This window comes from Pongo pygmaeus, chromosome 5 (genome assembly GCF_028885625.2).
Source record: "Pongo pygmaeus isolate AG05252 chromosome 5, NHGRI_mPonPyg2-v2.0_pri, whole genome shotgun sequence".
NCBI lineage: Eukaryota > Metazoa > Chordata > Mammalia > Primates > Hominidae > Pongo > Pongo pygmaeus.
The window spans coordinates 16,182,225-16,207,829 of NC_072378.2; the positions used below are offsets into that span (position 1 = coordinate 16,182,225).

Genomic DNA, 25,605 nt, shown 5'->3' on the forward strand with positions numbered 1-25,605 from the left:
TGGAACTGCCCTATGCGTTTTTCTTGCCTGCTGCATAGATAGAGCCAATTTACTGAGACAGCATTACTGCAATACAGAAAGAGTTCAATAAATGCAGAGCCAGCTAACAGGAGACTGGAGTTTTCTTACTCAAATCAGTCTCCCCGAAAATTCAGAGACCAGGCTTTTTAAAGGATAATTTGGTGGGCAGGAACTAGGGAGTGGGGAATGCTGATTGGTCAGGTGAGGGATGAAATAATAGGCTGTTGAAGTGGGTTTTTCTTGCTGTCTTCCGTTTCTGAGTGGGATCACAGAACTAGCTGAGCCAGTTTACCGGTCAGGGTGGGGCCAGCCGGTCCATCAGAATTGGGGGACTGACTGAAACATATCTCTAACACCAATCTTAGGTTTTCAATAGTGATGTTATTCATAGGAGCAACTGGGGAGGTTAGGAATCTTATGGCCTCTGGCTACACGATGCCTTAGCAATGACTTGTAATCTTGTAGCTACTTTGTTAGTTTTACAAAGGTGAGCTGGTCCCCAAGCCAGGAGGGGGTTTGTTTTGGGAACGTGCTGTTCTCATCTTTGTTTCAAAGTTAAACTATAAACTCAATTCCTCCCATAGTTAGCTCAACCTACACCCAGGAATGAACAAGGACACCTTGGAGGTTAAAAGCAAGATGGAGTCGGTTAGGTCAGATTTCTTTCACTGTTGTCATTTTCCTATGTCAGATTTTTCTCACTGTCATAATTTTTGCAAAGCCGGTTTTAGAAGAATCAGGGACTCAGGCTGACTCTAACAGGAGTATGATTTTGTGTCAGAGAAGAGGGCAGTTATAGAGGAATGTTCCAGAGGTAGAGGGAATGGAATGTGTAAAATGAACTTCTCTGTCTATTCTAATAAAAGGAGGGCTGGCCAGAAAGAAGGAGACCAGAGAGAAAGAACAAGCACAACCTACAGAAGCTTCTCCTTTAACACCATGTATGAAACAATGAATAAAGCCCTCATCCATGCTGGCAGATGCTTAACAAGGTCAGTTTCTCTTCCCTTTAAGGATAATAATTTTAAAATAATCATACCATCTAGTAATTATATTTTACCTCTATTTTATCTTTAAAAGATCGGAATTAGGTTTCCTTTCTGTACTTCGCAAATAAGCAGCACATCTGGCCAGCTCCCAAGAATTTGTCAAGGGTCATAAACATTGCATGGGCTGGACTAATTGTGGCTACTTTCATTCTCTCTGATAAGTTTCATTTCCTTCCCTGAAACTTCATGAACTTCCTTTGGCGTATAGCTAATGAGAGCATGTGGGATGGGCTGAGACCTTTATCATCTTCAGACATTTGTGTTAAATTGAATATTGTGATGTATCTTTTATGGTCAGCCTTATCAAATGCTAGCTCAAGGAGGACAGTTGCTAGCTCAGTTCGAGGCTGCAGAAAAATGGAAGAGAATGAAAGATGATTCTTGCCTTTGTGCAGTTAGCATTCTAGTTTGAAAATACAAACATAATGCACATAATGTAACATGTGACTACAAATCTGTAACTACCATGCATTGAGCAACTACTGTGGGACAGACATTGTGCCTACATAAACACACACACTTTAATTCTCACAAAAACCAGGGAGGAGATAGGGTTAACCCCCGCTCCTGCCCCCACCCCTTTTATGAGAAAACTGAGACTTAGAGAAATTGACTCCCCAAAGGTCACCTAGCTAGACAGTGGTGGAACCAGGTTTTGAACTCAGGCAGAGATGTTCCAGGACAAAAGCAGCTTCAGTGAATAGTTGTATCAAGTTTTAAGGACTGAGAAATTTATATTGAATTTTTCTGCAGCCTTAGGCAAGTTATTTCATTTATAGGAGCCTCGTTTTTCCTTATCTGTGAAATGGCTCTTTCTTCATTGGGTTGTTCTGAGAGTGAATGAGATGATGCATGAAGCCCGGCAGCACATTTCAAGTGTATAATAAAAGCTCGGTAAGGTCAATAAGTGAATCAGTGAACTCACATCACTGGTAACCCCTCCAACTCACATCACTGGTAACCCCTCGAACTCACATCACTGGTAACCCTCAGAGGGGACTCAGGCTCCTCAAATCTCAGGATCTGTGTTGACTACAGACCTCACTGTTTTTCTTAAACAAAAATCCTGAAATCCAGGCTGGGCGCAGTGGCTCACGCCAGTAGTCCCAACACTGGGAAGCTGAGGCGGGAGGATTGCTTGAACCCAGTAGTTCAAGACCAGCCTGGGCAACACAGTGAGACCTTGTCTCTTAACAACAAGTCCAAAGGGAATCATGGCCTCCACAATCCAAGTACAGCTAAACAGTTAACTGCCCACGCTCTTTTCCTTAATTCTGTACAACCTCCCTGGGGTTTCTGGTTCTTTGGCAAGTGAGAGACGTGCCCCTCAGCACTGGGTGAGCACACCGGGCTTGAATTTTAAAAAAGGAGAATCCGCCGGGCACGGTGGCTCACGCCTGTAATCCCAGCACTTTGGGAGGCCGAGGCAGGCGGATCACTTGAGGTCAGGAGCTCGAGACCAGCTTGGGCAATATGGTGAAACCCCGTCTCTAGGAAATAATTTTTAAAATAAGCTGGGTGTGGAGGCGTGCGCCTGTACTCGAGGAGGCTGAGGCATGAGAATTGTTTGAGCCCAGGAAGTCGAGGCTGCGATGAGCGGCGATAGCGCCACTGCACTCCAGCCTGAGTGACAGTGAGACTCTGTCTCAAAAAAAAAAAAAAAAAAAAAAGTAAAAGCTCTCAGGGAGCGACTTTTCCCTTGGATAAGGCAGGCACACGCTAAGTCCCCTCTCCATCGGGGACCTTGGGGACAAACAGAACGGTGCGCATTTCCCTCCCCCGTCCCCATTCGGTCACTGCCACGGGCTGTACACCGGCGGGGGAAGGACGGGGGCCGGGAGGCAAGGAGGAAGGGCTTCGCCGCCAGTCTGTCCCTAACCAGTCTGCCTCTCAGCCCCTGCCCGAGGCGGAGGCGGTGCCCGGGGTTGGGCCAAGCGTGACCGCGGGTCGGCGGGGCGTGTTTAAGACCGCGGCGTGCGCGCCCGCCCCGCGCCAGCTCCCGGCCCCGGCACAGGAGCCCCGGCGCTCCCCGCGCCGCCCCGCGCAGGCGCCCCCGCCCCGCCGTCGCCGCCGCAGCCAGGAGCCGCCGCACCATGCCCCGCATAGATGCGGACCTCAAGCTCGACTTCAAGGATGTCCTGCTCCGACCTAAGCGGAGCAGCCTCAAGAGCCGAGCCGAGGTGGGGGCCGTTCGGAAGTCGCAGTGGGGTGGGATTTTTTTTTTCCGGGTGGCGCGGGGCAAGTGGGTGGAAGGGGGTGGCACTGGGTTACCCTGCCTGCCTAGGTGTTTGAGGCTGGGGCGCTGCGCCCCCGTTCGCCCGCCCCAGCACCTGCCAGGACGTGAGATGACTTTAAGGGCGGTGATACGGGGGCCCATGAAATTCTCTACACGTCGGTCCCGTTGGGTGGCCTAGGGGAAGTTCACAGTGAAACTTGACCACAGATGAGCAGAGATCCAGTGGCCAGTTGGTTTAGAAGGAATGGGGGGTACAAGGGCGCTTATAGCAAGAAAAGGAAACTGGAGCTAGGAGAGAGAGGACGAGAAAAACAACTGCAGATCCCGGTGATTTTTGGCAGCGTCTCCTAGTGCTGAGAATTGCTGCCGCTTTCGCTTCGGGTCCAGCGGTGGAACTTCGTGAACGCGTCTGAAAAACCAGGAGAACCCAGGGCACAAGTTCAGGGTTTCCTTTCTGAGTTTGGCGGCCTTGCTGGCAGTGGGGCTTGGGGACTCTGCGGTACTGGACAGCCCGCGGTCCCAGCCTAGCCCTGGAGAAGCGTTTTGAAAGCTTTGGGGTGGGAGAGGTGGGGGCGAATTGGAAGCCTTGGGCATTTCCCTGGTTCTGCCTGGATGTACTCAAATCCTAAGGAACAGGTGGAGACCGGACTGGAAATAGCCTGAGGCTGGGCGAAGGGAGGCCAGTCCCTGAAGGATAAACTAGTTGCCCTGAAAGGCAGAGTGCCCCGGGGTGGTGTGCGCTGGTGACTCTGGCTTTGCTGAGAGCTGGAGAGGAAGGTGAGGAAACTGGACACGGCTGAAGGCTGGGGCTGAAGGAGTAAACACTAGGAGGCTGGGCCAACCTGCACAGCTCCGTCCATCCAGCTCCACAAACAAAACCATAAATAAATCCCCTCAGCAAAGAAGTCCGCTGTCCACTCCGGTGCCAGGCCTAACTGCAGTGCCTGGGGCTGCCAGCCGAGGGCTTGCTTGGATTGGGGAAGCCTCCGCGTTAGCCAATGACTAAACCAAGTGGCCTTCTGTAAGCAGCAGCATTGGCTGGTTTGGAGCCCGGCAGGACTGGAGGAGGTGGGGGAGGAATGATTAAAGCTTATCGCCCCAGATTGGGTGACCCTGTGCCTGTCCCTCATGACCTTTCAGGTGCTAAAGAGGGGGCCTCTCTTGGAACAAAAACAGTTTGGAAGGCAGGCCTGGGCCTCTGGAAGCATGAGCTGTAGCCAATTCCTAAGGCAAGACCAAGATGAAATAGGGGGATTCTGGATATGCTAATAATTTGGTGGTCTCAATATTCTTTAAATATTCAAAATGTATTTAGAAGAGAGAAACTTATTTTTCAGAAAATTGGATGTTCAAAACAAAGATATACCTATTTTCTGAACCAGAAAACATGTTGAGAAGATAAAATATTGAACATTAATGTAATAGGGCCAGGCACAGTAGCTCACACCTGTAATCCCAGCACTTTAGGAGGCTGAGGTGGAAAGATTGCTTGAGGCCAGGAGTTTGAGACCAGCCTAGGCAACATAGCAAGACCCCAGTTCTACAAAAATTTAAAAAATCAGCCAGGGCAGTTGTGCACACCTCTAGTCCCAGCTATTTGGAAGGCTGAGGCGGGAGGATGGCTTGAGCCCACGAGTTGGAGATTACAACAAAAATTTAAAAAATTAGGGCAGTGGTGCTCACCTGTAGTGCCAGCTACTTGGAAGGCTGAGGCGGGAGGATGGCTTTAGCCCAGGAGTTGGAGGTTACAGTGAGCTATGATGGTGCCACTGCACTTCAGCCTGGACAACCCTGTCTCTAAAGCTAAAATGAAATTTATGTAATAGAATGAATTACTCCTTCTCAGGGAATACTGTCACCTCATGCGACAATGTCATGCAACACTTGGCTTCACAATTTGGGCAGATTGTAACTACTAATGTTCCAGTTTGGGGTGGCACCTTTGAAATCTTCATGTACACATTGCAGTGAGAACTCAGTGCCCTTGAGGAGTCTCTTTTGTATTTTTATGTTCGTGGGAGTTTGCCAGCCACAGGCCTGGAGACTCAGGTTAACCAGCATTGCCTTTCTAATCGGTTGCCATGATGGTTTAGCTCCCTGATGCGTGAGGCTGCTGCCTGGCTGGCCACCCCCATGATCTGACTTTACTTGCCTCAGTGGCGTTGAGGGATCTAGTTAGGCCTCCCTAATCCCCTCTCAATGTTTTCTCAGTTTGCTTGTTGATGCCTGAAATTTTTCATAGGCAGATAAAAACTTTTCCTTGCACAATCAGAAGCTTAAAATATGTGCATCCTGGCAGAAGTAATATCTGGAGGCAAATGGGAAACTGAACGGTAGATGACCGACATTGAGCCTAACAGCGGATTTGTACGGAGCCAGGAAAGAGAACGTACACCCTGGGAGTAGAGTCTGGCTGGGGGAGGAGGGTTTTGACAGCTGATGATGGGCTTATCCTCGTGACAGTTTTGCTAAGAGCCAGGCCCAGCAATGGATCATCAGGCTTATAAGCAGGAAACGGACAGTAAGAGTGATCTCCCCCTCAGAAGCTTCAGGACTCCTACAAGGACATTTCCACCAGCCTCCCATAAATGAACATGAATGAGATGAATCTGAGGTCACCTCTGAGAGGCAAAGAATACAGGTAGCAGTGGCCCAGGTGACCTTCGCCTGGATTCTCCAGGGAGGCATTCATCTCTCAAATGTCCAACCCCTGGCATGGAAGAGTAAAGCACCACAGGGTCACGTGGGGACATTTGGATAATCTTTTTCTGAGAAGTGACGAGTTTGTGGATTGAGGCAAGACCTTTGTTTACATCTGATACCCTGGGGAGCCTGCATTCTCCCTGAGTGTTTTCTTCCTTAGAACCCATTTCTGGCTCTAACATTCTACTCTAGTCCTTAAGCTAGTAAGAATGTACTTATTTATTTATTTATTTATTTATTTATTTATGTAGAGACGGAGTCTCACTCTGTCACCCAGGCTGGAGTGCAGTGGTGTGATCTCGGCTCGCTGCAACCTCCGCCTCCTGGGTTCAAGCGATTCTCCTTCCTCAGGCTCCTGAGAAGCTGGGATTACAGGCACCCACCACACTCGGCTGATTTTTGTATTTTTAGTAGAGATGGGGTTTCACCGTGTTGGCCAGGCTGGTCTTGAACTCTTGACTTCAGGTGATCTGCCTGCCTCAGACTCCCAAATTGCTGGGATTACAGGTGTAAGCCACCGCACCCAGCCGATAAGAATTAAAACAAAAAACAAAAAATAAACCCCTAAAAAACTTATTAATACATTGTCAGGCATTGAAGAGAATTGCAGCAAATTACTCATTTTGTTTTAGCACAGAGAAGACACAACAGATGTTCAGTCTGCTTAAAACTTCATAGCAGTTTTTTCCCCAGCAGTCCAGTGAGAAGAGTTCTGGTCTAGCTTTCACCGTCTGCTACTGGTTGGCCTGAGGGGGATGAGAACATGGCAGAGTGGCTGGGAGGAAGGATACTTGTGTTTTAGTCCAAGCTCTGTCACTAATTACTTTTTTTTTTTTTTTTTTAACCTTTGCCTGTATGCTGGTTTCCTGGGGCTGCTGTAACTGAGGACCACATACTTGGTGGCTTAAGTAACAAGAATTTAGTATCTTAGAGTTCTGGAAGGTAGCAGTCCCAGTCCAAGATGTTAGCAGGGTTGATTCCTTCTGAGGGCTGGGAGGATCTGTTTCTTGCCCTTCTCCCAGCTTCTGCTGGTTTGCTGACAGTTGTCCCCAATCTCTGCCTTCATCTCCACATGAGGTTCTCCCTATGTGTGCATCTGTGTCCAAATGTCTCCTTTTTATTTTATTATTTTTTTTATTTTTTTGAGAAGGAGTTTCGCTCTTGTTGCCCAGGCTGGAATGCAATGGCGTGATCTTGTCTCACCGCAACCTCCGCCTCCCAGGTTCAAGCGATTCTCCTGCTTCAGCCTCCCGAGTAGCTGGGATTATAGGCATGCACCACCACGCCCGACTAATTTAGTATTTTTTTGTAGAGACAGGGTTTCTCCATGTTGGTCAGGCTGGTCTCGAACTCCCGACCTCAGGTGATTCACCTGCCTCGGCCTCTTAAAGTGCTGGGATTACGCGCCCAGAAATTTATCCTTTTTATAAGAACATCAGTCTTATTGGACTAGGGCTCACCTTCTTGATCTCACCTTAGCTTGATCATCTGCAATGACCCTATTAACTAAGTAAGGTCACATTTACAGGTACTGGTGGTTAGGACTTCAACATTTTTTGGGGGGGGAGACATAATTCAACCCATAACAGACAGCCTTTGTAAATTTTGCTTTGGAAAATTAAAGAGTTTGGCGCTGTTCTGAGTCATGAATGCGTTAGAATCCCCTAGGGAAACACTCCAAAATACACATAATGTGTCCAGCACAAAGGTGGTGATTCATGAAGTTTGAGGCAGCTGGAGCACGAGTATTTTGGAACCACTTCTAAGAGGATTCTGATGTGTACCCGGGTGTGCTGGACCAGACTCTGAAGCCCTTTCCATTTGTGGAAGCCTGTGGCTCGCTGGTAGCACTGCAGCTGGGCACGAGCTTCTCACGAGCCTGATAACTGATGGTGAGGCTTTCAGGGCTTGGATCCACATTCAGAGGTCTGGGCTGGGGCCACCAAACACTGCAGAAGGCTGGGGGCCAGAACACAGTATTCTTACCTTTTAGCCAGCCATTAGTTTATCCCACGTGTTTTGAGCCACTAGGACTACAAAGTTGGAAGACGTTGTCCCTGTACTCAGACAGGTGTTAACAGCTAATGAGCGATCTATATAATAGATAATGTAATAAAATACAGTATGTAAAAGAATTGCTTTACTCGGTACCATCTGTAGATCTAGGAAAAGGAACCTCTGTCCTGGGTCCCACGTCTGCCCCCCGAATTGCATCCCTCCTCACTGGGCAGGGCGTGTGGGCTATGCTCTTCTTTAGGCCATGCTCCAAGTATTCAGGATCCTGGATATCCTTCCCCAGGTGACTTTGAGCTGATTCTAAGGCCTGCATGGGCCTCTTGCCCTGGTGTGTTTCCAAGGGCCTCCCATGATGCTGGTGTGCTCACCTCCAACCCAGAGTGGGCAAGTGGCAGTTGTTTATGGAAAAGTACGTGGGTATGCACAGAGCTTCATGTGCTGACTGAAGGTGGGGGGCTTTTCCTCTGTGCACACATAAGGATTTGGGTGAGAAGGGAAGAGGGGTGGACTGGGGGCCAGGGCCAGCTCCCCACTACCATATTCTGGTGACTTTCTGGTTGTGAATGAAATTGTTTTTTTTTTTTAGGGTAGGAGGTTAGAACCTATTTTATGTAGCAGTTTGTTCATTGGACTTATCACTTTGAATTATTTAGGAATGTGGTAGGTGGGCCTCTATTTGTACTTTTTTTTTTTTTTTTTTTGAGACAAGGTCTTGCTCTGTCACTCAGGCTGGCATGCAGTAGCATGATCATGGCTCACTGCAGCCTCAGCCTCCCGTGTTCAATCAATCCTCCCACCTCAGCCTCCTGAGTAGCTGGGACTATGGGCTCACGCCACCCAAGCCTGGCTAGTTTTTTCTATTTTGTGTAGAGATGGGGTTTCACCATGTTGCCCAGGCTGGTCTTGAACTGAGCTCAAGCGATCTGCCTGCCTCAGCCTCCCAGGGTACTGGGACTACAGGTGTGAGCTACCATGCCAGCCCATTTGCACTTTTGAGCCCCTGACATGTTGGGTGGCAGGACTGGCTTTAATGAAGGCCTGTTAGAGAGTGGCAGAGATGTGTGTTTGTGGGTTGAGGAGGGGACTTTGTTACTTTATGTTCCCTTTCAGGTCAGGCTTAGACAGGGAATCAAATCTATATTTGGGGTATTGGCCGGCTGTGCCAGACTAAGCGCCAAGTGTTTTTCCTGGGAGGCTGAAATATTTAAAATATTTATCTCTGCTAGTGAACAACTGGCCTGGGTTATGTGTGTGTGTCTGAGTGGATAAAGTTGGGGAAGATCATTTTATTTCTCATTCTTAGAATTAACGATGGCAAAGAGCTAGCTCATAAAAAGGACTGGAAATGAGGGGAAGTGTTTACTGTTAAGGCTGCCCTTTTCCATGAAGAGCTCTGTGTTTTGTGTCCTGCTGATAGGTTTTGGAGTGCCAAGAAAAACCCATTGTGATCTCAGCCGGGTGCAGTATAGCAGCTAGCCCCATGCCTGTTGGAGGATAGAAGAGTAATTTGAGACCAAGGAATTCTGATTGTTTCAAGCCTGCCAAGCCAAATGTTAGAGAGCCATTAGCCACACACAGGGCTGCTGTGGGTAGGTCCCTTCAGTTCTCTTTCAGAATGTCGCTATAACGTGCTCCACTGAAGTAGAACCCAGAGTCATCAAGAAGGAAGTGGAGAAAGGGACGCGCCACTGCGTAGGTTCGTGCACTTCCAGCATCTCATTTCTCCTCATTGATGGCTGTGTGAGGCCTGTGCAGTCATGTTTATGACATTATTCACCCAGGATGCCTTCTGGACACAGAACCCTGTGTTGAGAAGCAAGAGAAATGTAAAGGCTAAAGGGCCAGAGCCGTCCCATGGTGTTTTCTGACTTAATGCTGATCGCAAAGTGAAAGTTGCCTCAAGTGAAAAAAATGAGAGGAGTATCTAGGTAAACACTGGCAGAAAATGACTCTTGCTGGTGTAATTCATGAAGCCAGGGTTAATGTAGGTTTAAGTTACTGCAGAAGCATAAGATTCATACCTGTGCTCCTCTGGCCAGTTCCCCTTGGGGAAGCACCCACTTCTAATGTAGTTTGTGTCTATCAGAGTCCAGCCAGAGAAACAAACGATGCTGACTGTTTAAAACATGGAATTGAATGTAGGGCATCCTGACACAACTGAGGATATTAAGGCACCCCAGAGATCAGCAACAGCAAGAAACCACCCCTACCTTAGGGTGAGGGTTGGAGGGAGAAGACAGTGCTCTGGAGCCCAGGAAGGGACTGGGCTCGCTTAGGAAAAGCTGGAACAAGGAATACACAGGCCTCTCTGGTCAGAGGATCCAGGCCCGGAGGCGACACAGCTGCTCTAGAGAAGCTGCCTAAGGCAGAGGGGTTCTGGGAGAACTACCCTGACTTCCCCCCACCTCTGCCTGCCACTGTCCTCCAGTTTCCCACCCAGTGTCCTCCATTGGCCAATCCCAGCTAGAAATGAACTTGAGAAATGGAGCCAGTAGCAGGTATCCTTCCTGAGATAAGAGGAGGCTGAGGATGGTGGGTGAGCAGACGGGCTGGCATCTGCCCTGGGTCAGAGAAGTAATTTGGACTCTTCTAGCTGTTGGTGAGTTCCTGGCTCTGTCTAGCACGTGGCTTCTGTCAGGCCCACCCTTGTGACTGTGTTGTTCTGGATTGCCGATAGCAAGGTTAGTCCTACATGCCCCGATCTTGAAGTTACAGGAGAATTGGAGCCCCCCCACCTCCCCACCCAGCAGCTTGCAAGTCAAAGGAACAAGTGTTGGTATGTGGGAACATATGGTTGCAATGTACTTTCCACCAGCTTTTTGAAAGATCCTCATAATTAAAGCAGCCGTGGAGGGTAAAAGGTGGGATTAATGGTGTGGCGCTCACTGCAGGGTGAATTTGGAGTGTGGCTCTAGGTGAAAGGTAAGAAGTGAAGGGATTGTTCCAGGAGGAGGGCCATGGTTGGCAAGGAAGAGTGGAGCAGATGCTCCCAGGAGGGGAATGGTTTTTATAGGGCTTGGAGATGGGGCAAAGATAACATGTATGTGGGTCTTCAGGGAAGCCGATAGAAGGCGGCAGTGGGGTTGGAGAGGCTGGGAAAGGAGGAGAGAGCTTCTGATTCCGAGTTACCTGGTTTCTTTGGGGGCTCTGGTGTCTTTGGAATACCTGTCTTTGACCCCTAAGGGAATCCAGGGACCTTTATGTTGTTCCTACTCGCTCCAAACTCCAGAAATTCTGCACATTTCACATAAGAGCAAAGCACTCATTTCTTTCCCTTTTTTTTTTTTTTTTTGGCCAACAGGTGGATCTTGAACGCACCTTCACGTTTCGAAATTCAAAGCAGACCTACTCAGGGATTCCCATCATCGTGGCCAACATGGACACTGTGGGCACGTTTGAGATGGCAGCCGTGATGTCACAGGTGAGGCGGTAGGCTTTTGCTTTTTCCCTTTGCTGCTCACACTGTGGACAGGTTATCAGGAGCTGACCCTGGCTTTATTCAGACACAAGGAAGAGTAGAAATGTGAGATGCTTTGGGTCAAAGTGGACGGTGTCTGGACTTTCGGTTCAATGAGATGATCTAGATCTGCATCCATTGCTTCTGTGAAAATGACTGTGATGGTTTTGGAAATTAGAGATAGAAAAAGAAGCTAGACAACATGAAGAGTGCCATATTGTAGAAAAGTGACAACCCCTTTAAAATTAAGACAGAGCTGCTTTGTATGCAGTCTGTGCTGCAGCATTTACTGTATAATTATGTTGAATACATGTATCGAGCGCTTATGTGTGAAACACTTCAGATAATGTATTTCTTTTTTTTTAAGACAGAGTCTCACTGTGTCACCCAGGCTGGAGTGCAGTGACGTGATCTTGGCTCACTGCAACATCCGCCTCCCTGGTTCAAACAATTCTCTTGCCTCAGCCTCCCAAGTAGCTAGGATTACAGGCACATGCCACCATGCCCAGCTAATTTTTGTATTTTTAGTAGAGATGGGGTTTCACCGTGTTGGCCAAGCTGGCCTTGAACTGCTGACCTCAGGTGATCCGCCTGCCTTGGCCTACCCAAGTGCTGGGATTACAGGCATGAGTTACCATGCCTGGCCTGTATCTCTTGATTCTTGACACAACTTAACAAGATAGGTTCCTTTTACAGATGAGGAAACTGAGGCAGAGAGGGGAGGGGTAGGTCACTTGCCCTAGGCCCTCAGGCAGATGTATACAGAGAGAGAATCAGGATTCCAACCCAAACTGACTCTAGAATCTAAGGAATTTACCCCTGAACTTAAATGGATGATCACATTACAAGCTCAAAGTCTCTTTTAGCCAACTACACCAGCCTAATTTTCTATAAAGAGGGTAGCTAATATCCTTGCTTTGGCTGGGCATAGTGGCTCACACCTGTAATCCCAGGATTTGGGGAGGTGGAGGCAGGCGGATTGCTTGAGCTCAGGAGTTCAAGACCAGACTGGGCAACATGGCGAAGCCTCATTTCTACAAAAAAATATGAAAATTGGCCAGGTGTGGTGGTGTGAGCCTGTAGTCCCAGCTACTCGGGAAGCTGAGGTGGGAAGATCACTTGAGCTGGGAGGCGGAGGTTGCAGTGAGCCAAGATTGCGCCACTGCACTCCAGCCTGGGTGACAGAGCAAGAAGACCCTGTCTCAAAAACAACAACAAAAAAAATTCATTATATGGATCAATCTGAGAAGTACTGTTTGTTAAAATAAAATTAAAAAAAAATTAAAAATGGTGTCCTGGCTTTGGGAAAAATAAAGGAAAACCCGTTTGTGGGCAGGACCTTTATGGGTGAGGTGCAGAGTGTCTTCTGCATCCTAGATGTGGACTGTCTGCTGCGCTCAGGGGTTCTGTCTTTCCTGTGGATAATGCCTGCCAAGTGAAAAGATAAATCCAATTAGTTGAGAGAGCTTCTCACTGTGGGCAGCAAGTCTAACCACAGGAGACACTGAGATTCATTATTAGCCAGTGATTCGACGGAAAAGTTTCTCAAATAAATTATGAGCTCCCAAAATGGAGTAGGGGTGGTCTGTCAGATTCCATGATCACTTGTATTGTCTGTCAGACCTCAGCCCCTACTGAGCGTTGGGCCAGAGGCTAATAAATTAATTGCTAAGGAACTGGTATTTTTTTCTCCTCAGCCTTTCCCTGCTCTGCTCTGTCATCAGCCATTGCTGCTAATGAATTATGTGTTAGTATAAAAGTGAGGGGAACCAGGGAGCAATCAAGTCTGATTAATTCACGTAATAGATTATAGTCCGGGAAAAACCTAGAACTTGCTGTGCTCTTCCCATTTTCCTTGGAAGTCTCCCTGCTAACAGAATAGCATAGACTAGTGTAGCTAACCATGGGTGGCTACTGTGAATTTCCCGTTTCTAGGATCCATAGAACTAGCGCAAGTTACTAAAGTCATAGAAGTTTAGAATGAGAAGTTGTAGATGGGGACATAGGTAGCCCCAGAGAAGTTAGGTGGGAGGCTTCTGTTAAAGGGCAAGGTGTCCAATCTCCGTAGTCAGATCCAAGTTTGACTCTGGCCTTCGCCTCTTCCTCGCCATGCAGTTGTTACATTTTGTAGTTTTTTGGTTTTTTTTTTTTGAGATGGAGTTTCACTCTTGTTGCCCAGGCTGGAGTGCAATGGCGCCATCTTGGCTCACCACAACCTCCATCTCCCAGGTTCAACTGATTCTCCTGCCTCAGCCTCCTGAGTAGCTGGGATTACAGGTGCTCCACCATGCCCGGCTAATTTTTTGTATTAAGTAGAGATGGGGTTTCACCATGTTAGTCAGGCTGGTTTTGAACTCCTGACCTCCGGTGATCAACCCACCTCAGCCTCCCCAATTGCTGGGATTGCAGGAATGTGCCACCACGCTCAGCAAATTTTATAAGTTTGATTTGTTTTTTGTTTTTTAAATAGACATGGGGTCTTGCCATGTTGCTAGGCTGGTCTCGAACTCCTGGGCTTAAGTGATCCTCCTGCCTCGGCCTCCTAAAGTGCTGGGTTTACAGGCGTAAGCCACCATACCTGGGCTATTTAAACTTCTTAAGCTCCATTTATGCCCACGAAGCTAATAATGCTGTTCAAAGTTGTTCCAAAAATTAAACGAAAAGACTGACACAAAGCAGGTCATAAATACTGGGGCAGTAGTCATAGATTTAGGGTTATACTTTATGTAAAATTCCCACCGTCAAGATTTAATGGATTTACCTTTTAGCAAGAAGTGTTCCGATTGTGAACACAAGAGAAAGCTTTCAGGGATAAGGCGGGGTTCTTCAGGGCAGGCTAAGCAGAAGTTTGTGTTAGGATGGTCCTTCTCCTGGGCAGGGGACCTGCTGCCTGGTTTTCTCTTTGGACTGTCTGTGCTGCTTTTGGCCTAATACAGGTGTGGGTGGGAGCCTGGGTGGGCTGGGCAGGGCTCTGAGAATTCTTTTATCCCTCTCCTGCCTCCTGGCAGAGCCTTCCTAGTCCTGAATGCGGTATTGTCTAACCAGATTAGAATGGGAAACAGGGTTTTATGATTTCAATGGTTGTACCTTTGTTTGGTTTTGGCTGCTAGGAGCATATTCAAAGCAAATTAAGCATGGATGGCAGGAACACTGATGCCTTTGTCTTGTTGGATCACCACCTCCAGATGGAGGAGGGAGGGGGGCTCTCACTTGGCTTCCCATCCTAATGGTGCTGTTTTGTTTCCTAGCACTCCATGTTTACAGCAATTCATAAACATTACTCCCTGGATGACTGGAAGCTCTTTGCCACAAATCACCCAGAATGCCTGCAGGTACGACTACAGCCTGGTTATCAATTACCAGTGTTGCAGGGGGGAACAAAATCTTCAGAGCTGTCAAGAGGATTTCCGTCAGTAGCAGAGAGACATTGAGAGTTCGGTGTTTCTCTAGCCCTGTGCCATTGCCAGGGATTTGCTGAGAAAACTTGTTTCCATATTGTATTATTAAAATACTAGGATTTATCTGTAAGAAATGTCTGTTTTCCCTTGAAAGATGAAGCGTTATATCCCAAGAGCTTGGGGAAGACCTGTGTTTCCTGCCAGGTAATTCAAAGTAGATCCAGTCTTTTGGCTGTAGAAAAAACTTCTGAGTATAACAAGGTGCTTTAGAGTTGAGTAAACATTATTCCCACCAGGATGGCTGTCATCAAAAATACAGATAATAGCCAGGCACCGTGGGTCATGCCTGTAATCCCAGCACTTTGGGAGGCTGAGGTGGGAGGATTGCTTGAACCCAGGAGTTCAAGGCCAGCCTGGTCAACATAGTGAGGGGTCTCTTTCAAAAAAAAAAAAAAGACAATAAATGTTGTTGAGGATGTGGAGGAACTGGAACCCTTATTCACTGCTGGGAATGTAAAATGGTGCAGCTGCTTTGGAAAACAGTTGTCAGTTCCTGGAACGTTAACCATAAGAGTTGCCATGTGACCCAGCAATTCCATTTCTAGGTATAGACTCAACAGAAATTAACACATTTCCACAGAAAAACTTGTACATGAATGTTCATAGCAGTGTTATTCATAATAGCCCAAAAGTAGACACAACCCAAATGTCTATCAGTGGGTGAAAGGACATACAAAATAAGATATATCCATACAGTGGAATATTGTTCAACCGTAAGAAGGAGTCAAGGTCTGATACAGGCTACAGCAGGGACGAACCTTGAGGACATTTCACTAAGTGAAAAGGCCAGACGCAGCCTGGCGCGGTGGCTCACGCCTGTAATCCCAGAACTTTGGGAGGCTGAGTCGGGTGGATCACCTGAGGTCAGGAGTTCGAGTCCAACCTGCCCAACATGGAGAAAACCTGTCTTTACTAGAAATACAAAATTAGCCAGGCGTGGTGGCGCATGCCTGTAATCTCAGCTACTCAGGAAGCTGAGGCAGGAACATTGCTTTAACCCCGGAGGCGGAGGTTGCGGTTACCCACGATTGTGCCATTGCACTCCAGCCTGGGCAATGAGAGCGAAACTCTGTCTCAGAAAAGAAAAGGCCACACACACAAAGGCCAGAGCATCTATGATCCTATTTCTAGGAAATGTCCAGAATAGGCAAATCTAAGTCATAAAATAGATTAGTGGCCTGAGGGGCTGAGGAAGTGTGGGAGGGAGTGTGGTTAAGGGGTATGAGACTTTCTTTGGGAGGGTTATGAGAATGTTCTAAAATCGATCATGATGGTTACAGAGCTCTAAATATACTAAAAATCATTGAATTGTGCATGTTGAATGGGTGAATTGTATGGTATGTCATTATATTTCAAAAAGCTGTTAAAAAAAAAAAACAACAGAAAGCCTTGCTGCAACATGCCTGCACTTGCTCCTGCCACATTCAGGTGGTTCTGAGCTGAAGCCACAGACAGGTCTCCCTGGGTTAGAGGTGCTCCCTCCTGGTCAGATCATTTATGATTGGAAAATGACTTCAGATTATACCGTTTTCAAGGTCTCACTGGCTTTTTGTGGTTGTTGTTACTGTGCTTTAATTTATCTCCAAAAAGTGGTTTTGGAGATAAAATAATTCTGACTCAATAGTAAGTCCTTCATTTTTGCCATATTGTGTTCAAGTGCTTGTTTTCACTTTCTTCTGTTTTTCCGTATAGTTTGGGAATAACGATTTTCTTTTTTTCTTTTTCTCAGACCTCCCTCCAACTTCTTTTTTTGTTTGTTTGTTTGAGGCAGAGTTTTGCTCTTATCACCGAGACTGGAGTGCAATGGCGTGATCTCTTCTCACTGCAGCCTCCACCTCCCGGGTTCAATTGATTTTCCTGCCTCAGCCTCCTGAGTAGCTGGGATTACAGGTGGGCAACACCTAGCCCGGCTAAATTTTTGTATTTTTAGTAGAAACAAGATTTCACCATGCTGGCCTCAAATGATCCACCCACCTCAGCCTCCTAAAGTGCTGGGATTATAGGCATGAGCCACCACACCGGCCTCCCCCCACCTTCTTTAAGGGAGTTTTTGGCAATGTGTTGTTAACTGGAACTGTGGCTTTCATTACCAAGTGTGATACATCAACTTACTACACAGCCTGCCACCAAATAAAAGGCAAATTCAAAAGGGATAATGTTAAAAACTTAGTAGCAGTAAGAGAAGGCAACCAATCTCAAGTTCCATATAGTATACTTAAACAGAAATGAAGTAAGATAAAAAAAGCAGAGCTCTAGTGGGAGGGAGAGTGGGCTTGTGTGGATTGGGCTGGCACAGGGCAGAGCTGTGAACCACAAGGCCCAGGCGTGAATGCACAGAGAAGGCTGGAGTAAATATGTGTCATGTTAACCATCAGTTCACACTCAGTCTCGGCGCTGCAGCTACATTGTTATGATTTGGGGGAGTAAAATAAAGGATATTAAGATAGGTCACTCATATGTGGCCCAGGGTTTAGAGATAAGAGTTAAAATATAAACAATCCATGTCTTAGTTTCACTAAGGCATAAATTAGTGAAATCAAGTCCTTGCCCAAGGGGCAGATGTTCAGAGAAGGGAGAGGTGTGAGGTTCGAGGGCACTGGTGGAAGTTAAGGGACAAGGGTGTTACAGGGGAGGATGTGGTGGCTTCAGATATAAACATGTACAAGTGTAGTTGCGAAAGATCACGTCAGGCTTGTTTGTTTTCACACCTTGGGAAATTTTATCCCTTTAATAGGAAAACAGATTTGCAGTTCTGTGTATAGGCTGAGATTTGCATGCTATATTAGGCTGTTCTTGCATTACTTTAGAGAAATACCTGAAACTGGGTAATTTATAAAGAAAAGAGGTCTAATTGGCCAATGGTTCTGCAGGCTGTACAGGAAGCATAGTGCCACTCATCTGCTTTTGGGAAGGCCTCGGGAAGCTTCCAATCATGGTGGAAGGCGAAGTGGGAGAGAGAAAGAGAGGGTGAGAGGTCACACACTTTTAATGACCAGATCTCCTGTGAACTCAGACCGAGAGATCACCAAGGGGATGGCCCAAGCCATTCATAAGGGATCCACACCCCCATGACCCAGACACCTCTCACCAGGCCCCACCTCCAGCATTGGGGATCATATTTCAACATGAGATTTGGGTGAGGACAATATCCAAACTATGTCACATGCTGCACTATTATTGTATTGGGAGTGAAAATAAAAATAGGTAAGAGTTTCTCAGAGGCATTTCAGATGTCTTCCCCTCTCTTGCTCCCCAAGCAAGGCGCTCAGGGTGGAGGCCACGGCTTTCATATGGGAAGCCCGAGTTGATTGACCGTTTCTCCTTCTTCCTGGAAACTTCCTAGTTCTTGCTCATTGTCCTCCCTTGAGTTTCCCTGATATGACACAATCATGCCGGTAGTTATTATTTTTTTTTTTAGCGGGGTGGGGAGTTGGCGGATGGAATCTCGCTCTGTTGCCCAGATTGGAGTGCAATGGTGCGATCTCGGCACACTGCAACCTCCGCCCCCTGGGTTCAAGCTATTCTCCTGCCTCAGCCTCCCGAGGAGCTGGGATTACAGGCACCTGCCACCATGCCTGGCTAATTTTTATATTTTTAGTAGAGACAGAGTTTCACCATGTTGGCCAGGCTTGTCTCGAACTCCTGACCTCAGGTGATCCACCTGCCTCGGCCTCTCAAAGTGCTGGGATTACAGGCATGAGCCACCACACTTGGCTAATTTTTGTATTCTTAGTAGAGACGGGGTTCCACCATTTTGGCCAGGCTGGTCTCGAACTCCTGACCTCAGGTGATCTGCCCGCCTTGGCCTCCCAAAGTGCTAGGATTACAGCATGAGCCACCGTGCCTGGCCAAAGTTTAGATAATTTAATGAATGAATCCCCTTTACCTCTGCTGTTGCATGTGTCTTGAGCAGGTGCACTGTGCATTTGATTAGGGTAGACTGAAAAGGGTTGTTGTACTGTCCCAGAATAGGCGCATAAATGGGGGCAGGGTCTGATGTCTGAATGCTACTGTTTATTCCTGTTTTCTTGGTTTATTTTGGTGCAGCATGTAGCCGTGAGTTCAGGCAGTGGGCAGAATGATCTGGAAAAGATGACCAGCATCCTGGAAGCTGTGCCACAGGTTAAGTTTATTTGCCTGGATGTGGCCAATGGATATTCAGAACATTTTGTGGAATTCGTGAAACTCGTCCGTGCCAAATTTCCTGAACACACCATTATGGTAAGTACAGTAGAACATTACGGTAGAACATTCTCAAGATGGGGAAGCCACGCGGGAGTTGTTCAATGTGGCGGGGGAGCTGTATTCCCTTCAGAGCTTTTGGTGCCTCTTTAGTCAAAGATTAATTGAGGATCATTTGGGAAAGGATAGGTAGCCGCTGCAGAAGATCTGAAAACTAGCTTTCCTCTATAAAAAATAAAATCCCCATCAACTTCATAGGATGTTGGCTCCAATTTTTCCTAAGTATCATCACATGTTTCTTACTATCTGATACTTTTTTTTTTTTTTGAGAAGGAGTCTCACTCTGTCACCCAGGCTGGAGTGCAGTGGGGCGATCTCGGCTCACTGCAACCTATGCCTTCCAGGTTCAAAAGATTCTTGTACCTCAGCCTCACAAGTAGCTGGGATTACAGGCGCCCATCACCATGCCTGGCTAATTTTTTGTATTTTTAGTCGAGACGGGGTTGCACCACGTTGGCCAGGCTGGTCTCGAACTCCTGACCTCAGGTGATCCACCCACCTTGATCTCCCAAAGTGCTGAGATTACAGGTGTGAGCCACCACACTCAGCCCCATATGATACCTTTAAAAGGGGTTTGTATTACTTCTTAACCGAGAGTGTATTTTAAGATTGAAAACGTGACTGGGTTTGAGTGGCACATATGTAGGTCCTCCATGTCCCACCCCTACTGCCAGCAGGAAACTCCGCTGTAGGAGTTGGGAGTCCACATTATGAACATTTCACGACAGTCTACTATCAATGGTGAATCGGTCAGTGGTGTGTTTTATCTAGGAGCTTTGTTTCTTGACTTTTCCTGTATTTTCCTAATTATCTGCACCTTACCTAGTTAGAATGTAGATTTGTGACTTTTGGGAAAGATGGATTGGCAGAAAAAGGGACTTAGCAGCTCAAGAGTACAACTTGGGCTTTTGCAAAAACTGTATTGTAATTATGCAAGTCTTTGCTAATTCTAATGATGATGGCACATACTGATTGACCACTAGATAATTTACCTAACCTTTCCTTTTTTGAATTTTGAACTTTATTTCTTCTCATATATGTCATCATTGTAAGAAAGTTGGGAGGAAGGAATTGTTATGGAGTAAAGTCTTCTGTTAAAGGACTTTCAAGGATTGTTAAGTATTTTTATGTTTTTCAAACACATAGGAAGAAAGGATCAATAATTGTTCCAGCTGGGCGCAGTGGCGCACGACTGTAATCCCAGCACTTTGGGAGGCCGAGGCGGGTGGATCACCTGAGGTCAGGAATTTGAGACCAGCCTGGCCAACATGGCGAAACCGTGTCTCTACTAAAAATACAAAAATTAGCCGGCCGTGATGGCGGGCATCTGTAATCCCAGCTACTTAGGAGGCTGAGGCAGGAGAATCTCTTGAACCCAGGAGGTGAAGGTTGCGGTGAGCCGAGATCACGCCACTGCACTCCAGCAGCCTGGGCAACAAAGGGAGACTCCGTCTCAAAAAAAAAAAAAAAAAAAAAAAAAAAAAAAGAACTGGCCGGGCGCAGTGGCTCACACCTGTAATCCCAGCACTTTGGGAGGCCGTGGTGGGTGGATCATGAGGTCAAGAGTTCAAGACCAGCCTGGCCAAGATGGTGAAACCCTGTCTCTACTAAAAAAAAAAATACAAAAATTAGCCAGGCGTGGTGGCAGGCGACTGTAATCCCGGCTACTTGGGAGGCTGAGGCAGAGAATTGCTTGAACCCGGGAGGCAAAGGTGAGTGAGCCGAGATCTCGCCATTGCACTCTAGCCTGGGAGACAGAGTGAGACTCTGTCTCAAAAAAAAAAAAAAAAAAAGAATTGTTCCAAGGTCAACCAGCTGTACCAGTGTTAGAAGTGGGTTGGGAAATAGAAAAATTCACTTTGTTCTCTGTAATAGAACAGCCAGTTCATTGTTTTTGATAATGATGTTTGTTGAATACTGTTAAATAATAAGAAATGTATATGTGTGTATTGGTCTCAGCCCTTGGTTCTTGAGACAGAACTCCTAAAACCCTTGTAGATAAGGGTGTTAAGAGAATCTTTTGTTCTAATATTTGGTCATTGATCCTGATTGCTGACACAGAGCTTCTAGAACCTTTGTAATTTCCAGAGTGATGACAGCACCTGGCACAGAGCTTCTGAATCCCTTGGGATTTCCTGGGTGGTAGGAGTAGCTTTTGTTCTAATATTTAATCTTTGACCCTGATTCCTGACACATGGCTCCTAAATCCCTTGGGATTTACTGGGTGATAGCAGCCCAGCTGCTCTTGTCCTAACAAGGTGACTCTTAATGGGCTCCTTTGTGGGGGTTGGTCACCAGATAGAACAAGCCATGATTAGAAGCTTGGAGCTTCTGGCCCCATCCTCCATTTTCCAGAGAGGGGAGAGGGCTGGAATAGAGTTAATAATCCATTATGCCTCCTTGATGAGGCCTTCACAGAAACCCCCAAAGTATGGGGCTTTGAAAGCTTCCTGGCTGGTAACACTCTACATGCCTGGAGGGTGGCAGACTCCAGCTCTGTGGGGACAGTAGCTCCTGCACTCTGGACTCTTCCAGACCTCACCCTATGTCTCGCTTCATCAGGCTGTTCATCTGTATCCTTCATCATAGCCTTTATTAATATGATAAACTGGTAAACATTCCATAAGTGGTAATCCTTTATGTCTTTTGATCTTCTTTTTCTTGATGGTATATTTGAGATTCACCACGTTGCTTTATGTCAGCTGTATGTATATATTCCTTGGTTCCTGGAGCTAATCTTTAATGTCATTTCCTAGATACCTCAGTTGCTCTTTTTCCTTCTCTTTACTTTCTAGCTGGTTGTATCGCTGTTAAACTTACTCCTTAATGCTCTTTGTCTGAGTCTGTTTGGTCTGCTGTCATAAAATACCATAAACTGACTGGTGTATAAACAACAGAAAATTGCTCACAGTTCTGGAGGCTGGAATTCCAAAATCAAGGTGTTGGCTGATTTAGTGTCTAGTTTCACCATTCCTCATAGGTGGTGCCTTCTTGCTGCATCTTCATACGGTGGAAGAGGCATACAGGCTCCTTGGAACCTCTCTTGTGAGGGCACTAATCCCATTCATAAAGGCTTTACCCTTATGACCTAATCACCTCCCAAAGGCCCTGCCTCCTAATGCCATTGGATTGAAGACTCAGTTTCAGCATAGGAATTTGTGGGGAACACAAGCATTCAGCCCATAGCACCCCAGAAGTCAGTGTGGGCACATGAGCTGAGTCACACTGGGGAAGTTGCATTCTTTCTGAATCTCACTTTCCTCACCTGTGAAAAGGAGATTGAGGATCCTCGTGGCTGGAGAATGACTCGGGCTCAGATGGGATGCTGTTTTGTAACAGTGCCGCCTTCACTAGCACTTGCTCATCTCTGGTGAGTGTCATCAAGGGCACATGCTCTGAGAACTGAGTCAGAGATGGAGAAGAAAGATGGAGAGTAATGTGGGGTTTGTTTTAAGAAGAGAGAGAAAATGTGTCACTCTGAAATGACAAGTGATAGCAGAAATGCATTAGTGCTCCCAAGCTGTCCATTACATTCCAAACTGGAGCTGCTGTGGGGTGTAGTTCACAGCTGGGCCTGCTGAGAACTGCGAGCTGCCTGTTGGACAGCCTAGAGAGCCTGCATGTCACCTCTGAAGGACAAAGACCAGGAAGGAGGGGGCTGGGTAAGACGAGGGAAAGGGTGTTGTTGCCAGTGCAGAACTTAGGAGTTGCTATGGGGGAGTTTACTGGGAGGGAGGAGATCGGTTCAGAGCTCCCACAGCTGTCTGGGAAGCCACCAACAGCGAGGCCCTCTCCAGCACCTGCTGGCTGGCTGGCCCAGGGGTATGTTTTCATTGCTCTTGTTGGTTTCCCCAGCAATGAACAGGAGACTTTGGCAAGGTAGGTGTTTATTCTTAAGCTGTTGTGTGTCTGCACTGACCCTTGAAATCTGTGATTCATTTGGAAACCTCCACTACTTTTATGTCCTTGGTTTTTGGTGTTTTTGAAACATAATTTCTTACGGCTTTTGGAGGCCTTGTGAAGACGCATTCACATTTATCCAGTGTTTTGGAACTGAATGATGTAATATGAGGCCTGAGTGTTATGGAATGGAGTGTTATTACGATCGTTACAATACAGTGGACAGAAAGGATGCTCGCAAACGTTCCGGGAAGAAGCTGGCAGTTCCTGGCCTCTGCACCAGGAGTGAGGGCTTGTCGCTCCCTGCGCCCAGGTTCTCCTGGTTTTTATTTCTTGCCTTTTTTCATGCGCGTCCGTGTGAAGAGACCACCAAACAGGCTTTGTGTGAGCAACATGGCTGTTTATTTCACCTGGGTGCAGGCGGGCTGAGTCCGAAAAGAGAGTCAGTGAAGGGAGATAGGGGTGGGGCCGTTTTATAGGATTTGGGTAGGTAAAGGAAAATTACAGTCAAAGGGGGGTTTAGTTGTTCTCTGGCAGGCAGAGTGGGGGTCACAAGGTGCTCAGTAGGGGAGCTTTTGAGCCAGGATGAGCCAGGAGAAGGAATTTCACAAGACAGTGTCATCAGTTAACGCAGGAACCGGCCATCTGGATGTGTACGTGCAGGTCACAGGGGATATGATGGCTTAGCTTGGGCTCAGAGGCCTGACATTCCTGTCTTCTTGTATTAATAAGAAAAACAAAATGAAATAGTGGTAAAGTGTTGGGACGGTGAAAATTTTGGGGGATGGTATGGGGAGATAATGGGCGATGTTTCTCAGGGCTGCTTCGAGCGGGATTAGGGGCAGCGTGGGAACCTAGAGTGGGAGAGATTAAGCTGAAGAAAGATTTTGTGGTAAGGGGTGATATTGTGGGACTGTTAGGAGAAACATTTGTCATTTAGAATTATTGGTGATGGCCTGGATACGGTTTTGTATGAATTGAAAAACTAAACGGAATAAGAGAAGGAGAAAAACAGGTATGAAAGGTCTAAGAATTAGGAGGACCTAGGACATCTAATTAGAGTGCCTAAGGAAATTCAGCGTAGTCCTGTCAGCAAAGATTATTTATTTACTTCAAGAGTTAAGAGTGGCAGTTTGGGGATAGCACCAGGAGATATCAGCTGTGATGGCTTGGAGAAACAGTGTAAACTGGCAGTGTAAACAAGAGCAGGGCATGTATGAGTAGTTGAGAATGGTGAATAGGAGTATGACCAGACAGAAGATAGTAGGGATGACAAGTTTTTTTGGAGCACAGTCTAAGTTGGTCTGGTGTTTGGAATGAGACTGGGGCCTAATAAAAAGGAGCATCTATACAGGAGCTCAAATAGGCTGTACTTTGTAGCATTCTGAGGATAGGTCTGACTTCTGAGAAGGGAAAGTGGTAAAAGTATTGTCCAGTCCTTTTTAAGTTGGTGGCTGAACTTGGTGAGGTGTGTTTTTAAAAGACTTTTAGTCCATTCTACTTTTCCTAAAGACGGAGGACCGTAAGGGATACAAAGGTTTCACTGAATACTAAGAGCCTGAAAAACTGCTTGGCTGATTTGACTAATAAAGGCTGGTCTGTTATCAGACTGTATAGAGGTGGGAAGGCTAAACTGAGGAATTATGTCTGCCAGAAGGGAAGAAATGACTGCGGTGGCCTTCTCAGACCCTGTAGGAAAGGACTCTGCCTATCCAGTGAAAGTGTCTACCTGGACTAAGAGGTATTTTAGTTATCTGACTCAGGGCATGTTGAGTAAAGCTAATTTGCCAGTCCTGGGTGGGGGCACATCCTCGAGCTTGATGTGTAGGGAAGGGAGGGGGCCTGAATAATCCTTGAGGAGTAGTAGAATAGCAGATGGAACACTGAGAAGTTATTTCCTTGAGGATAGATTTCTACGATGGAAAGAAAATGAGAGGTTCTAAGAGGCGGCGGGCTAGTGGCTTGTACTATAGCATAGCCTGCCTTTGCTGGTGTGTGGCGATTAGGCCTGGTGGAACTGCCACCAATAAATCAAGCGTGATCAGGGTGAGGAATGGGAAAGAAGGAAATATGGGGAAATGGGGTGAGTGTCAGGTGGATCAGAGAGATACGGTCATGGGGGTCAGGTATGGTATCAGGAATAATGTGGGAGGCCAGATTGAAGTCCGGGCCAGGAACAATGGTAATTGTGGGACTTAACAAAGAGTGAGTACAGCTGAAGGAGCCGGGGAGCAGAAAGTATATGCGTCAGGTGTGAGGAAGAAAATAGATTTTGGAAGTTATGAGAAATGTAGAGTAAGTTGAGCATAGTTTGTGATTTTGAGGGTCTGTAAAAGTATTAGGGCGGCAGCAGCTGCTGCACACAGACATGATGGCTAGGCTAAAACAGTAAGGTCAAGTTGTTTGGACAGAAAGGCTACAGGGTGTGGTCCTGGCTCTTATGTAAGAATTCTGACCGCACTAACCATGCCTAGGAAGGAAAGGAGTTGTTGTTTTGTAAGGGATTGAGGTTTGGGAGATTAA

At 46.8% G+C, this 25,605-nt stretch overlaps 1 protein-coding gene across 1 annotated transcript in view; it reads left to right on the plus strand.

The window, feature by feature from the left end:
- Positions 1 to 3,032: 3,032 nt before the first annotated feature.
- GMPR (guanosine monophosphate reductase) overlaps positions 3,033 to 25,605 on the plus strand; it is a 56,979-nt gene continuing 34,406 nt past the window's right edge. The window contains exons 1-4 of the mRNA XM_054491188.2: positions 3,033 to 3,250; positions 11,327 to 11,446; positions 14,731 to 14,814; positions 18,988 to 19,161. Coding sequence (XP_054347163.2) covers positions 3,164 to 3,250; positions 11,327 to 11,446; positions 14,731 to 14,814; positions 18,988 to 19,161 — 465 coding nt within the window. The 5' untranslated portion in view covers positions 3,033 to 3,163. The remainder of the gene's footprint in view (positions 3,251 to 11,326; positions 11,447 to 14,730; positions 14,815 to 18,987; positions 19,162 to 25,605) is intronic.